General features: G+C 37.0%; 2 protein-coding genes across 6 annotated transcripts; one reads left to right on the forward strand and one right to left on the reverse strand.

Annotated features, from left to right (window-relative positions):
- Positions 1 to 1,461: 1,461 nt before the first annotated feature.
- Positions 1,462 to 5,932, forward strand: LOC137748876 (putative inactive histone-lysine N-methyltransferase SUVR2). Its single transcript, XM_068489065.2, has 8 exons — positions 1,462 to 1,621; positions 1,967 to 2,232; positions 2,447 to 2,491; positions 2,645 to 4,087; positions 4,204 to 4,469; positions 5,276 to 5,342; positions 5,469 to 5,519; positions 5,600 to 5,932. Exons 2-8 carry the CDS (start codon positions 1,993 to 1,995, stop codon positions 5,744 to 5,746), a joined length of 2,259 nt encoding a protein of 752 aa, XP_068345166.1. The 5' UTR covers positions 1,462 to 1,621; positions 1,967 to 1,992; the 3' UTR covers positions 5,747 to 5,932.
- A 385-nt stretch (positions 5,933 to 6,317) lies between these two features.
- On the reverse strand, positions 6,318 to 9,530 carry LOC137748194 (uncharacterized). 5 transcript variants are annotated; one of them, XM_068488300.2, is made up of 3 exons: positions 9,364 to 9,530; positions 7,619 to 7,997; positions 6,318 to 7,075 (listed from the first exon to the last, which is right to left on the reverse strand). In XM_068488300.2, exons 2-3 carry the CDS (start codon positions 7,937 to 7,939, stop codon positions 6,602 to 6,604), a joined length of 795 nt encoding a protein of 264 aa, XP_068344401.1. In that variant the 5' UTR covers positions 7,940 to 7,997; positions 9,364 to 9,530; the 3' UTR covers positions 6,318 to 6,601. The 5 variants fall into 5 exon arrangements, with proteins under 5 accessions (XP_068344401.1, XP_068344404.1, XP_088538042.1 ...); XM_068488303.2 differs by lacking the exon at positions 9,364 to 9,530 and adding an exon at positions 9,283 to 9,306; XM_088681916.1 differs by lacking the exon at positions 9,364 to 9,530 and adding an exon at positions 9,252 to 9,273.
- Between the last annotated feature and the right edge of the window lie 5,744 nt (positions 9,531 to 15,274).

Below are 15,274 nucleotides of genomic sequence, written 5' to 3' on the forward strand. Positions count from 1 at the left end.
AGATAATATCGTTTGTTAAAAAAAAAATTAAATTTATTTGTAACATATAAATAAAGGTTATTTAGACTTAAAAAAATACAAAATTGTATTAGGATACATAAATTGCAAAATAGAATAATATATAAATTACAAAGTACTAAAACATATTGAAAACATAGGAAACAAACATATAATGATTGTTCATCCAAATATTCAACAAGTATCTTACAATTTTTTTTTAAATATAAAATGCATGATGAAAATTATCTATTTTCTGCCTAAGTGAGAGTCACGACCTAAGTGAGGGCGTAGGTAGCTCTATGCATGAATTCTTAATTTTTAGACACCTAAAGATTAATTGGAGTGGTGGCCAGCCACCTAGCATCTAGACGAGGCCTAAATGGCGCTACTCATGGATTTTAGAACAATGTTTAAGGAGTTTGAAATTAAATTCAAATGATTAGACATGTCTTTTGTGAGACACTTAAACATCTATAAATTGAGGACGAATTCTCAAAGAAAACGAAGATGAAGATTCCCACAAAGTATACCATCTCCACCTTTTTCATTGAAAAACCAAAGTACTAAGAACAATTTTGCATATTTTGTTTTTGGTTCAAGCTTGAGTATTCTTTGTTATCTATTGTGTACTTGGGGTTTGTCTTAGGATTGTGTAAAATGTTGACAACTAATAGGCGCGTGAATGATGAATTTTATTGGGTTGGAGTAAGGCGGATTGATAAATAAATATTTCAGAAGTCCTGTTATGGAGTCAACGGTTCCAATCGAACTAAGCCGTCTAAACGGATCAACAATGTCACCACATCCTATTAAGCTCCAGAATGATAGGCAATGTTTACAAACCTTGTTGAAATCGACCATATTTACTCCACGAGACACATAATCTGATCCATATGGGGATTAGATATGTTTTTTATATTCTTAGAGATTCTTAATGTCATGTCAATGAAAAAAATAACCTTGCATGCTCAGATAAATAATTGAACTATTTCAATATTATCAATTAATGAGTTCGATACAAATTTATTTATATGCTTCTTTGTTTGCATGAATCACCACACCCACAATCCATCGGGATTGTTGTTAAAATCCCCAGAAATTCTTTCTCAATCGTCAGATTAAAATACATCTAACGGTTAATATAGAAAAAAAATCACTGTCACCTTAATGATAAAATTTCACATAGAAAATATAAACTGGCTCTGGCAGCGCAGGACAAAGTACACCAACCATCAGTCCATTAATTCACATTTAAGCTATTTGTAAATATCTTAATCAACACGGAAGTAATTTGTCAATAGAAGATAAATACATTAATTAATGTTTAAAGTAATAATTAATTATTAATCATTAATCATTAAATTATATATTACAAAGTATGATTAAATATTAGAAATTTTAATGAAACATTATCGGACATGTTCATTTTTATCGTTAAAGTATTTCCCCAAAAAAATTTCTATTTTCACTTTTCATCTACCACCTCCTTCTCTCTTAAGTCTAGAGCCTTGAACTTCTTCCTTCTTCCTCAGACAGAGTTGAGAGAGGAGAGAGAGAGACAAGCTTACAAGCACTGCTGACAGTGAGAGTCACCGAGTTCTTCATTTCGTATATAACAGAGGTATACATACAAACTCTCCTTTCCCTCATCATTATATATATATATATATATATGTATGTATATGTACTATTCATTTGTGTGGTTGTTAATTTGTAAAATGGCTTCTTTCTTCATTCCCAGTTGCTGCTTCATCGTTTTGTTTCTCTTTTGGGGGTTCAAAGTTTGAATCTTTTTGCTTTCTCTCTATTTGTTGGCGTTACAGTGTGATTCAGGTCATTTTTCACAAATATATTTGCCATTTTTTGGATCAAATTATGGTGATTTAGTTGAATTTGCCAGTCACTCACTCCAGTATAATGCATTGAGGGTTAGTAATTTTAATTAGGGTTCTTTTGGATGTGACAGTTACAGCTTAAAGAAGTTCAGTACCCATGCCGCCAATGCCGAAGAAAAATCGAAAGATGGCGGCTGATGCCTGCCGTGCAATGAAGGAGTTTGGCATTTCGGAAGTTCGAACGAGGGCGGGGGTTATGGAACTTCTGAAATTGTATGAGAACAACTGGGAGCTTATTGTGGAGGACAATCACAGAGTGCTGCTTGAGTTTTTATTGGAAGGTGACACTGACAACAACAAGGAAGAGGAAGAGGAAGAGGCAGAGGCAGACGAAGAGGTAGTATTGTTTTCCTTATCGAATTTTGTCATGGGATGTTTGGCTTGTTGAATGCTTGTTATTATTATTAGATTTTGTCTTTAATTACTCTCATCTTGTATATATGTCATAGGAGGGAACTATGAAAATGTTTCAACTGAATCGTTTCTTTTTTCGCGCTTCATTTCTACGTATACGTTATGCTTATGCTTGGTCCTCATGCTTCATTCATTAGATAGTGGAACAAAAGGGCAAAGGAGTTTCGATATGTGAATCAAAGGTGAGTACTTTTTGATTCGTGGTTGTGAAGTTTCATGTCATGGAGCTCTCGTTGACAATGCAGACGGCATTTATAGACATTATAGTTCTTTTTCTTTTCCCACTTGCATGCTTATATTCTAGTGTTTTCGTGTTTCATATAATTTTGTGCCAGGCTGTGAAACGTAAGAACAAAGCAGCTCCATCTCATGGTAAAACTGAAGATGTTCAACTTCCAATCAAGAGATATTGCACAAGGCAACAGACAAAACAAGCATTGTCCCCTTTGAAATGCGCCACACCTTGCCTTGTAGAAACTCCATCAAAAATGGCACATCAGAATGAGGATTCTGAGGAATCTGAAGACTCTCAACCACTAGTGAGAAGAAGTTGCCGGAGACTCCAAGAAGGAGAGGTTTTGGTTAGTGGGAATAACTTCAGTCCTGTACGTAATCGCAATACACAGCTGGAAGAAAGTCTCAATATGATGTGTGAAGATAGTTTTTCAGATTTTGATGACGGTGGCTTGAAGTTCTTGGAAGTGAAATCATCCACTGTGGAGAGTAGAGGAGCTGTTTTAGATTTGTCGCTGTTTGATGTTGAATCATCTCCTCCAAAGGGAGAGCTCGAAATGTCTTTGATTTGTCACCCTTCTCTACATTCTGATTTCGATCTTCCACATTCTGATGAAGCTCTAGAATTATTGGAAGAGACATGCATGAAATCGTACAGGGTCAGAGAATGCTTAGTGGAGACAGGATTTGATTCCACTTTTGATGAAAGTACAATTTCCAGAGATGTAGCAGAGTTAAAGAATTCTGATGCACAAGATGTTCTTGAATCTCATTATCAAGCCAATGATTGCAATACTCTAAGTTCCCCGAGCGAATTATTTGTATTTCAGAATCTTATCAAGGTCGTTCCCCATATACCCAAGCATATAGCTTTTGGCTGTTTTAATGATCTTCACCGCTTAATTGGTTTTTCAAGTACGGATATTGAGAGCATCTGTGGTGAATCGGCAAAGAGATTAGTGATTTTCCAAGGCCATAAATCTCCAAAGTTACGCAAGTTGGAGGAGGTTGCTCATGACTACCATTCTTCCATTGGAGTTATAAAATCCGGTGTTTATTTTGAAGACATAACTAGAGGTGAGGAGAGAGTGAAAATTTCCTTGGAGGATGGAAAAAATGTTGAAGATCTGCCAAACTTTCTTTACATCCGTCAGAGTTTAGTTTATAAGAATGCCTCTGTGAAATTTTCACTTGGTCGTATGTCTCATGACAGTTGCTATTCACGTTGTTATGGGGATTGTCTGACATCGCCCATGCCTTGTGTCTGTGCTTCTGAAACTGGGGGTCAGTTTGCTTACACACCAGGAGGATTGGTCAAAGAGAAGTTTCTGGAAAAATGTATAGCCTTGAAGCGGGAACCTATACAACACCACTGCTTCTATTGTAGAGAGTGCCCTCTCGAAAAGTCTAAGTACGAGAAAAGTTCTGTGGCATGCAAAGGCCATTTGTTACATAAATTTATTAAGGAGTGCTGGCATACATGTGGATGCAATAAGAACTGTGGAAACCGTATTGTTCAGCAAGGCATCAGGGGGAAGTTGCAGGTTAGGTTATTCTCTGTAAGTTTCAGTTATAAGTTGTAACCCTAGTTAATAACATAGCTAGAGCTAAATCAGTTTTAAATGCTAGAGTCATTTGAGTGGTTGTTTATATGTTCCAGGTATTTTTGACACCCGAAGGGAAAGGATGGGGTCTTCGAACACTGGAGGACTTGCCAAGAGGAGCTTTTGTTTGTGAGTATGTTGGAGAGATATTAACCAACACAGAACTACATGAGCGAAATGTGCCAAGTACTGGTAAGAAGCATGCATATTACGCAGTGCCACTAGATGCGGGCTGGGGTATGAAGGGTGTCTTGAAAGATGAAGAGGCACTTTGCTTGGACGCTACTGTTTATGGAAATGTTGCAAGATTTATCAATCACAGGTGAACATTCATACTCTATATACACAGGACACTTCCTCCTCCCCCTTCCGCCAACATTGAACTTTTTTGTTATAATAATTATTGTTTGGTGTTTCTTTTCTTGCTTTTCAAGTTTGCTTTTCGCCGCAGGGGATGAAACAATATTCTATTTCTGCTGATGTTAAAAATATTTCTGCCTCTTACTGGATATATCTACTTGCACTATTACGGGCGAAGTAATTTTGGCTTAATATAGACACATTTATGTACATTTATAGGAAGAAATCTGATGCACTTGATCAACAACGATGATAACAGTTGCTGTTCCTTTACGTTGTTTCCAGTTTCTTTATCCTCTGCTCTTCCTTTACGTGGTTTTCAGTTTCTTTATCCTCAACTCAGTTCAGGTTACCCTTTTCTGCCAAAGTTAACCGGTTACATAACAGGACTCCCCTACAAATATCTTGGGCATGAACATGAAATCTTTTCTGTGGACTGCCCAGTTTCTTTTTTCTGTCGTAGATTGCATGCAAACTTAATCGTCCAGTCACTAATCTGTTGTACAAACGAAAAAAAATTCAAACTTTATCCTGCAATATAAATATCTGAAATATTGGACGAATGTGTGGCATTCAATAAACTAAATGAATGGTAATTAATACGATCATGGACAAGAATCATTCATCTCAGAATGTATTATAATTTCTTTATTGAAACACCATGTTTCTCATTCAAGCTGTCTCAGCGTCAGTCGAGTATATATATACCTGAACGGTTTTTATTCTTCAGTATCTTGATTGTATAGTAATAGTACATTTATTGTTCAGGTGTTCTGATGCTACCTTGGTTGAGATTCCTGTTGAAGTGGAGACCCCGGATCGTCACTATTATCATGTATGATTTCTAAAAAATTAATGACCTCGTCCTTTCAATCTTGTTTTTACGACTAGAACTTGTCAATGCATTTCTGCATACGGATACAGTAAACACAAGCTTACTTGATGTTTTTCCTTCTTGCAGCTTGCCCTTTTCACAACAAGAAACATTGCTGCTATGGAGGAGCTCACTTGGGTAAGAGGGGTTCACCAATACATGTTATTAGTGTTTGTTTGGTATCAAGGTCCAGCTTTCATATGTCTCTGTTGCTGCAGGACTATGGCATTGACTTTTGTGAGTTTGATCATCCCATGAATGCGTTTCGATGTCTCTGTGGGAGCCCACTCTGCCGTGATCGTAAGGAGTCCAAGGGTGACGTGCAGCTACGCACTTACGGTCGACGAAGACGATGCAGAGTGTAGTTTCAAGCACAATATGTCATCTCATACTATAAAATAGTTACCATGCTTTTTGATTAAATTACTAATTTGGTAATGAATTCTGCTGTTGTAATGGAAAAATCCCTCAAGCAGAACGTCTTGAACTTTTGCGGACATGACAACAGATTGAATTCTTGTGTTTTGGTGCCTTCAATTGACTTTCTCAAAGCCAAGTGTTATTGGTTTGATCTGGAAAAAGGGAATTTGTGGTGGTGGGGTTGGTGGAGAGGGATGGGAGAGCATCCGCGGGCGGATTCCTCCGTTTGCTCCTCAGCCTCAAGAGGTATTTGCAGCCGTTGCTCTCCACCCAAGGGCAGGTTCTTACGCTTCACTCGCCTATCCGCCTTACGTCTTACTTTTACTGCTATATTGGTAGTTACTTCACTTTGCTAACATAAAACAGATACTGGATTTGCCTATTAACGATAGTGTTACATTGAGTGAGGGCGAAGCCATGGATTGGATGGAGGGAAGCAACGAAGAAAAATGGGAGAGAAGCAAGGTGGAGGCAATGAAGAAAGAAGAAAATGAGGCAACGAAGAAAAAGATTAAGAAAAAGAACTAAAGATGAACATGATAAGATCACATCCACCACCATACTCATTTTGGTCATTTTATACATTCACAACTGTTTTATATAAAAATCTACCAAATACTTAACACATTGGTTTACAACTAGAGTTTACCAAGCACCTTATTGCTTCATTTTACAATTGTTTATTCTCACAACAAAACATAAGTAGTTCTTCTAAAAACACAGCAATACCGAACGAGGCCTAAGTAGCCAAACAGATCATTTATACATAAACGATTACAATCAAATTCAAAACATTTGATCTATAGAACATAAGGAATGAGAGCCTTAACATTTTTGGGAAAATCTTCAAACTTGGACAAATACCATCTTCTCGTCATGTAGCTTCTGGCGATCAAGTATAACGCTGAACCTATGGTGAAGGAGAATCCATACAGAGTTTGAGAAATAAGAGCAACCCCTACAAATCCTATGATTTCAAAGAGATAGTGAGGGCATATAATGATTCCAAACAAACCACCCTTGGGAATCTTATATTCCTTGTCACCCTTTAACCTCCTCATTCTCGAAAGAAGGCAATGATGGTAGAAATTGCCAGAAATCCCCAGTATAAACAGCAGACAGCCAAGGTACTTCAAATCGATTGATGGCTCTGGAAGCCCTTTCGTTAAGGATTGAGCATAAGTCACGCTAGCAGTACACACACCATAACTAAGAGAGATGATAACCGCGCTATCAAGGATCATTCCTCCGCTGTACTTGTGAATAAAAAGAACCTAGAAAACACGAAAGGTCATATTTTCCGTGACTTGAATAATAGTTGAAATTATTGTTAATGATACCAACCATAATTAAAAGCTAAAACTTCTTCCCTGGAGGATAGAGCTGAATAGTCCTAGCCACCAGGTTTTACTAGTTTACATGCAACAATAAAATATCAGACTCGTTTTAGGTAAGGATTTTCATGCATAAGCCCTTTATAACATCACACTTTAGAAAGAAAAAAACACTTCAAACGCAATACTTTTGAGCAAACCCCAACTTACATCCAGCTTACATTGGAACACAAAAGGAATTTCATAACCAAGAATCAATTAGAGCATGACAAAGTGATTTTTTATGAAGGTTTTCGTTTCTCCAATTGAGCTGTTGAAGTGTTTTTCTACGAACCTTCTAGTTCTCGGGGTTTTTTTTTTTTATTTACTAATATAGCTAGAGGAGACTATATACTCAAAAAATCATCAAATGAGCTTGTGCATTTCTTGGCCATATCTGGAAAGAGAAGAATAAAGGGGAAGTGGGGGAAGTAGTACTAGTACCTCTAAAATCCTTTTCAAAAAGTGAATTGTCAGAGCCGAAGACAGCAACAGCATTCTGATATCCTCTTGAGGATAAATCACAAAGGATGCTACAGCTGCAAGAAATGCCGGAGTATAAGCTATCAGCATGCCTGTTCTACTAGATAGTTTGATTTCCTTTACAGCGAAGGTTTTAGAACCGGAATTCCAGAACTTGGAATAGTGTAAGTGCTTTTCTCTTAGCTCCAAGAACCCATACACGCTTAATATTGTGAAGCTAATCACTGACATTGATGTGACGAAAAGAGAAGAAAGTTGTGGGAAAATGTATGTCGTTGACATAGTGGCCACCTGATTAGTCTTTCGTTTCTCCCTTTATTTCCCTCTATGCCTCAGATTTCTGCAATAACCACAGATATATAGGCTGTAAGGAAATATCAACACCAGTAGATAATCTTAATTCCATAATAAATAAGAGCATAAATAATATCCTAAATATTATTCTGCATCATTTCAATAGCCAAAACCTATCCTCCGAAATGAAAGGTTACCATGTAACTCCTTTGCATCGATTTTATGTCTCGATAGAATTTTCATATCGAATATTCAACATTTCCTCTAAATGCTCCCAATAGACTAACCATAGGATGCATGTAAATGCAACATATCAAACTGTATAACCAGAGAACAAGAGATGAAGGAACCGAAACTTCTCCTTATAAGAACAAGATACAAGCACACTGCCACACTTGATGCGAATTGTGTCATCCCTGATTTACTACTTTTGGACAATTCAATGACCATAAGCATTTTGTGTATTAGAAGAAAGAGTTGATTTTCACACACCAATTTTAACCTCTCACACATCCCTCTTTAGCTTGTCCCTCATTTTTCTAATTAGAGACGTTTTGAATATGAAAATTAGACGCTCTAAAGTTAAAAAAGTTGATCTTTTTGCAAAAGATTCATCTATGCATATATATATGGTCTTGCTACTTTAAGGATGCCCTTAATTCTAAGACCATCTGAATAACGAATTTCAACAATTAAAACCGTCTACGCTTAGTTCCTCATTCAAGGTTCATCATTGCATACAAAAAAATCATCTATATATGTAACGGAGGATCCATTAATGCACATATTGGGTCCGGGATCCCTACGGAAGCTGGAAAAAATGGTTCGTATGGTCCTACAAGAATCCTATGAGATCCAACATGGCATACCGAGACTCAACGGAGCTATGTACAGATGATAGCTGGTGTCTTTTAAAAAAAAAATATAAAAAAAAAAAAAGACCTGGAGGTACCAACAAAATGTCGACAGGCCCACCAAATGTTCAATGAAATGCCTCAACTGAACTCGAAAAGACTGCGCGGTATGCCATGTTGTAATGTTCACATCTAAAATAAGTTTTGAACTCTTACACTAGTGTCGTGCAGAACACCGAAGTTCGCACAAAAACCGAAGTTTGCATATCGTTAGCTATAGAATAAACCAACACCAATTTTTTCGAATTTCTGGAACCCTAAAAATTAATATTTGCAAACTAAAAAACAATACAGCGGTTGCGGGGTTTTTCTGAGAGGGAGAGAAGAAGTGAGCAAAATATGAAAATTAAGATGATTTGAAATGAATATTAAAAGATATAAATTACATGATTCAGGCACAATGGAGTGAAAGCCTACCAATTAACCAATGAACTGGAATCAGTAAAATCAACATATAAAGTAAGAGAGAGAGAGAGAGAGAGAGAGAGAAGTTCACACCGATGGCTACAGAGGACTGTCTGAGTTGTGGTGGTGGTGGTAGATCGCGCCAAAACAACAGTTCTCATATTGGGAGGCAGAGACGTGTTGGAAATAAAGCGGACGACTTTTGCTAATTTTTGTTCGCATCGTGGTGTGTTCTCTCGTGTCTTTTTTTTTTTTTTTTTTTTTTTTTTTGTAGAAAAGATAATTGATGGCAAGTTCATAGAAATATTTCAGCTTTTTCTGATTATAAGTTTAGCTTCTACATCATTAGAGCATCCCCAGCGTGGGGTTTTGCTCGGGGGACAGGCTCCAAAAGCATGGCCCGAGGGCCGGTGGTGATGCTCCAGCGTGGAGGAGGCCGAAGGCAGGGGGAGGCCCGAGGGCCAGGCCCGTGAGGGATTGCCAGGCCTTGAGCCCGAGGTGGGTCTGACGCAATGCTGACGCCAGGGTGGCGTCAGCGCATTATTTTATTTTTTTTGTGTCAGGCGCGTGCACCCCACCCGCGCGTGGGGGCGCGTCGCCGACACAAAAAAAATTTAAAAAATAAATTGTCAGTTACCGTTGGGAACTTAATGTGGACCGTTAGATCCTAACGGTCATTTAATGTGGACCGTTAGATCTCAACGGTAAAAAAAAAAAAAAAAGTCAGATTTAATATCCACCGTTCGATCTGAGATCAACGGTGGATATTAAAATGCTTTATAAATTAAAAAATAAATGAAAAAATAGTTTTAAAATTTTGAAAAGTTACCGTTGTGACACGTGGCACAATCTGGAGCGTTGGAATTCAAATTTTTTTATATCTAACGGCAGAGATTAATTAATTGAATAAAAATTTAAAAAAAATTGTAAAAAATTCAAAAAAATTCAAAAAAATATCTGAAAAATCTGAAAAAAATTGTAAAAAAAATTGTTTTTACTTTTCTATAAATACCTTCTCATTATCATCTACCTTACACAACAATTTCATATTTTCTCAACTACTTTCAATCACATTCATTTCTTTGTCTCAAAGTTTGAATCCATTTTTTTTCAACAAAATGACCACTGGTGCAGGTACGAATTGGTCGCTTATTGAAGATGTTGCGTTGTGTACTAGCTGGGTTGAAATTACTCATAGTTCGCTTACGGGTAATGAGATGCAGTTGCGAGAAATGTGGAGTCTTATTCATACCAATTTTCTTGAGAAAATTGGTGGGAAAAGAACCAAAGAATCGATGTCCAGTCGTTGGAAATTACTTAGCCAATCGTTTAGTACGTGGAGAGACGCTTTGGCACAAGCTAGTAGTAATATTCGAAGTGGGGAAAATTACTCGGATCAGGTAACAATATATTATTTATTTGATACCCAAATTTACATTATAATTATTTGTTACTTATATATATATATATATATTTGTTACTTATATATATATATATATATATGTATATATTTGCTAGTTACTTATTTTCATTCAAATTATTTATTTGTTACTTATTTTCATTATTTACTAAACTTGAAGCCTTCTTACGTATTTTCATTATATTTGTTACTTATATATATATGTATATATTTGCTAGTTACTTATTTTCATTACTCATCTTCCACAATCATGTTGTGAAGAATAATGCACGTCATCATGATGGATCGAAGCGACTCTACATCAAACAATCTGGCAGCACCCCTTACGATCGCCCAGCGAGCTTGGAGGATACCGAAACAACGCTCCACATCCTTCCTGCACCCCTCTTGACAGCTTGCAAAGTGTTTTTCCTTTGCACTCCGCGGACGTGGCACTGTTTTGACAAAGGTTGACCAGCGCGGGTAGATGCCGTCAGCTAGGTAATATGGCCCGTCGTACATACGTCCGTTGACCTCATACGTAACTTTTGGTGCCTTTCCTTGCAGGACATCGTTGAACACTGGGGATTGGGCAAGGACGTTGATGTCATTTTGAGCTCCCGGGACCCCGAAAAAGGCGTGCCAAATCCATGTATCAAAAGATGCCACCGCCTCCAGAATGATACTTTTTGCTCATTTTCTGTCCCCGTAAGCGCCTTGCCATGCACTTGGACAGTTTTTCCACGTCCAGTGCATACAATCAATGCTTCCAATCATCCCAGGAAAGCCACGCATCTCCGCCTTCTTCAACAGCCGCTCCAAGTCCATGCGTGTAGGTTTGCGGAGGTACTCAGCGGTGTAGATAGATTCGATTGCTCCGCAAAACCTCATCAGGGACTCAAGAATGGTTGATTGCCCCATCCTCGTTATCTCATCCACTTGGTCTGCAGATGCTCCATATGCAAGCATCCGCAAGGCAGCAGTAATTTTTTGCTCAGGCAGTAGACCCATAGCACCAAAAGCATCTTTTTTTTGCACAAAATAAGAATCATGGTTGCAAACAGCATTCATGATTTTGTTGAACAAATGTCGTTCCATTCTAAAACGACGTCTAAAGTACGTATCAGGGAATGCACTATTAGGAACAAAATAATCATCCAAGAGTTCCATACCTCGTCGTTGCCTGCTTCTATCAAGGTTTCCGGAACGGCTGGGCCTGCAGATCTGAGCCGCAGCTTGGATGACTCGACGGGAATGTGAGGCTCTGCCCCTTCTTACTTCGTCATTTCTCATTTGACGCTCCTCATCCTCTTCCCTCTCATTTCTTACCCTCTGGTGATTGAAGATTGCTTCAGATTCGTTAAACAATTCTTCCTCTTCCTGATTGTATTCCCACATCATCCTTGAGGAAGAAGAAGACGACATTGAAAAAAAGAAACAGAAACTATGAATAATGATACAAATTTTTGTGAATAAGGAAGCAGAAACTATGAATAATGATAGAGATCTTGAGAATTTTGGTGTGAGATTTGTGAGGATGGATGGTGGATTATATAGAGGATTCAGAAAGGATTAGGTTCTGCATAATGCCACGTGGCATGCCGTCATTCGTTACAAATCTGATGGAAATCTATCCTCAAAGATTGTAAACAGATTATGACACGTGGCATGCCGTCATTCGTTAAAAATCTGATAGAAATCTATCTTTACAGATTGTGAACCGATTATGACACGTGGCGCGACGTGATTGGTTAATAATCTTATCAGAAATCCATCACCAATAATTGTATTATTTTGTATTATTTTGTATTATTTAATAATACTTCGGATAATGACACGTGGCGCAACGAGAACGATTAAAAATCTTATCCGATATTACAATTAAAATTATTTTGTATTATTTTATAATAAAAAAAATAATAATATTTTATTGCCTATTGCCAGGGCTATTGAAGTGTAACGGTGGAGATGCAAATTCTATTGCCAGGGCTACTTACTGTTCATTAAGGGCAGTTACTGTTCATTAGGTGAATTGAATAGTGTATTGCCAGGGGGGAGGGCTCCAACGCTGGAGTTGCTCTTAGAGAGTTTCTAACCAAGATCTCCAATTTTTAATTTTAAAAAAAATTTATAATCCGTCATTTACCACTGAATCACGTATCTTTCTCCATCAACATGTTGGGCGTTGATGGGATAAAAAACTGAGACGTGTAATATTTAAAACATTGTGGGTCTGCCCGACGACAGGCAACTGTGGCTTTCGAGATCTGCGTGTAGTCTCTTTAGAACAATGACACATGGCTTAGTGGGGACAGGATTTGATTCCACTTCTATTGTTACAACGCAAATAGTGAGACCAGGAACAAAAAAGAACAATGACACGTGACCCATGACCCATGACATAATGTTTGAGCGGCTCATAAAGGAAAGTCTTTTTGGCCATTATTCACATAATTCCTCATTTTAATTTTTAAGATTTAAAATTAATAGAAGTAATCATTGATTTTGTCCATCATTAATCATGTTGATCATTTCACAAAAAATCTCTGTTAAATAAGGTTAAAATAACAAAAATATCCTCAATTCGGATGTTTAGGTGGACATTTTAAGTCGAGATGTGTCAGTTTGGTATTTGAGATTAAAACTCATATTGGGTTTGGTTAGAGGTGTGGCCATCCAAACCAAACTCAATAAATGATCGGGTTTAGTTTCGCATCCTTTTCCAATTACATCTTGCCCAATTGAGTTTATAAATTGTTAATTAAATTATCAATATATTTTTAAACTCAAATTTAATACTTAAACTACCTTCATAAACCCAATTTAATATGAAAATTTATCTTTAAACCCATTTAGAAAACAAAAACTATAAATCACTGTTCTGCAATTCATTCAAAGTGTGCTTTATCTGAATTGGATTTCCATTGTTCTTATCCCATTGCCGCTTCATAAACAAGACCTATTCAAACTCGCTCGCACTCCCATTGCCACAGTAATTAAACTCTCTATAACTCAAAATCATTTTATAAATACACGAAGTAGTAATAATAATTATACAAAGACAAAAGTTACATAGAATGGGTTCTTTTGTCTGGTTTGTAATGTTTATTAAGCCCAAATGCTTAAGCCAGTATTTGGGCTATAGTATCGTGGGTTCTTCTGAAAAATAATTGTTGTTGAGTGGCATTTCCTTGAATATATCCATTATGATTGCTCGCATAATTCCTGTTCCCTCTTACCAGAAAGGAGAAGCTTTTTAACTAGCTGGTGAATCCATACATTAATCTAATAAGATGATTAGCTCACCATCAAGTCAATCCTTATTCGTCGTTCGATCTTAATTTAACGGTGAAGAAAAAAGTACAGTAACAAAGTTAGATAATCATTTGTCGTTGCATTAAGATCGAACAGTGAGTGACCACAATTTCTTTAGACCATGAAATCTAAGAGAACAAGACTGGTAGTAGGACATTCTTACCATATGAATCTCAAATTTCAAACTTTGCATGCAGAAGAAGGCAAGAAACAGTATCATCGAAACCATATTTTGTCCAAATGCAATCCAACAGTAAATATGAATAGAACTTAAATAGGGAATCACAACTATGCCAAATTTACATAATCATGTAATACGCAATTCCACAGTAAGTATCAACGAAGGGAGGCACGTTCGTCAATAATTTGACTGACCTTATCTATATTCTTACATGTGTACAAACTATACAAATCGTGCATGGTATGACACGAACATATATACGACGAGGGCTTAGGCAATTGTTATAATGGGATGAGTCTAAGCTTTTGATTAATAATAATGTACAACCTCAATAGCATTGTGCTATGTATGTACAACGGAATATCTTAGGTATCAAATGATTGATAGTGAACAAACTTAGGGATTACTTTTATTGAGTTCAAATCTCAGCGATCAAATTGATGAGTTCTACAAATCTCATGGATCATTTTAGATAAAAAGCCTAAAAAAATGAAAAATTGATGCAATGCCATTAATGTAATCTGGTGGCTAGTTCAAATTCGATATAATACTTCCTAGTAACTTGATTTCTTCCAAGCGGTGTTTTAATTAGGAATTGTGCTTTCTTTTAGTAATGGTCCTTTACTATGCTATAGTGGGCTAGGAACTTGGCTTTGTAGTTATAATGGTTGCTGGCTAAGCTCTCTCAGTACTCAGAATGAGAAGTCAGAACATTAGAGACAGCAGGGGATTTGAATTTTGAAGTTTATGTAATTGTTCTTCTGTCTATTGAAAATGAATCTCACATTGATGAGAAGATAGACCGTGCATGAACTTATAAATAAGTTGAACCACTCCTTATATTGCCAATTGGTTTTATGGTGGAACCTCAACTTTATTCGTGGTATCAAAGCAAGTTGTCCCACGTGTAAAGCTAAACAGCCACACGTGCTCTACGTGATATCAAAGCAAGTTGTCCACGTGTTAGGCTTACGTGAGGGTGCGTGTTGAAAACAAATTACCCTTACGTGAGAGTGCATGTTGAGAATGAATTCTACATTAATGGGAATGGAACAATTCCACATTTAATGAGAAGGTGAAACCTCAACTTTCTTCACTGTCAAAGTCTA

Source organism: Pyrus communis, chromosome 2 (genome assembly GCF_041283825.1).
Source record: "Pyrus communis isolate YQ-2024b chromosome 2, ASM4128382v1, whole genome shotgun sequence".
NCBI lineage: Eukaryota > Viridiplantae > Streptophyta > Magnoliopsida > Rosales > Rosaceae > Pyrus > Pyrus communis.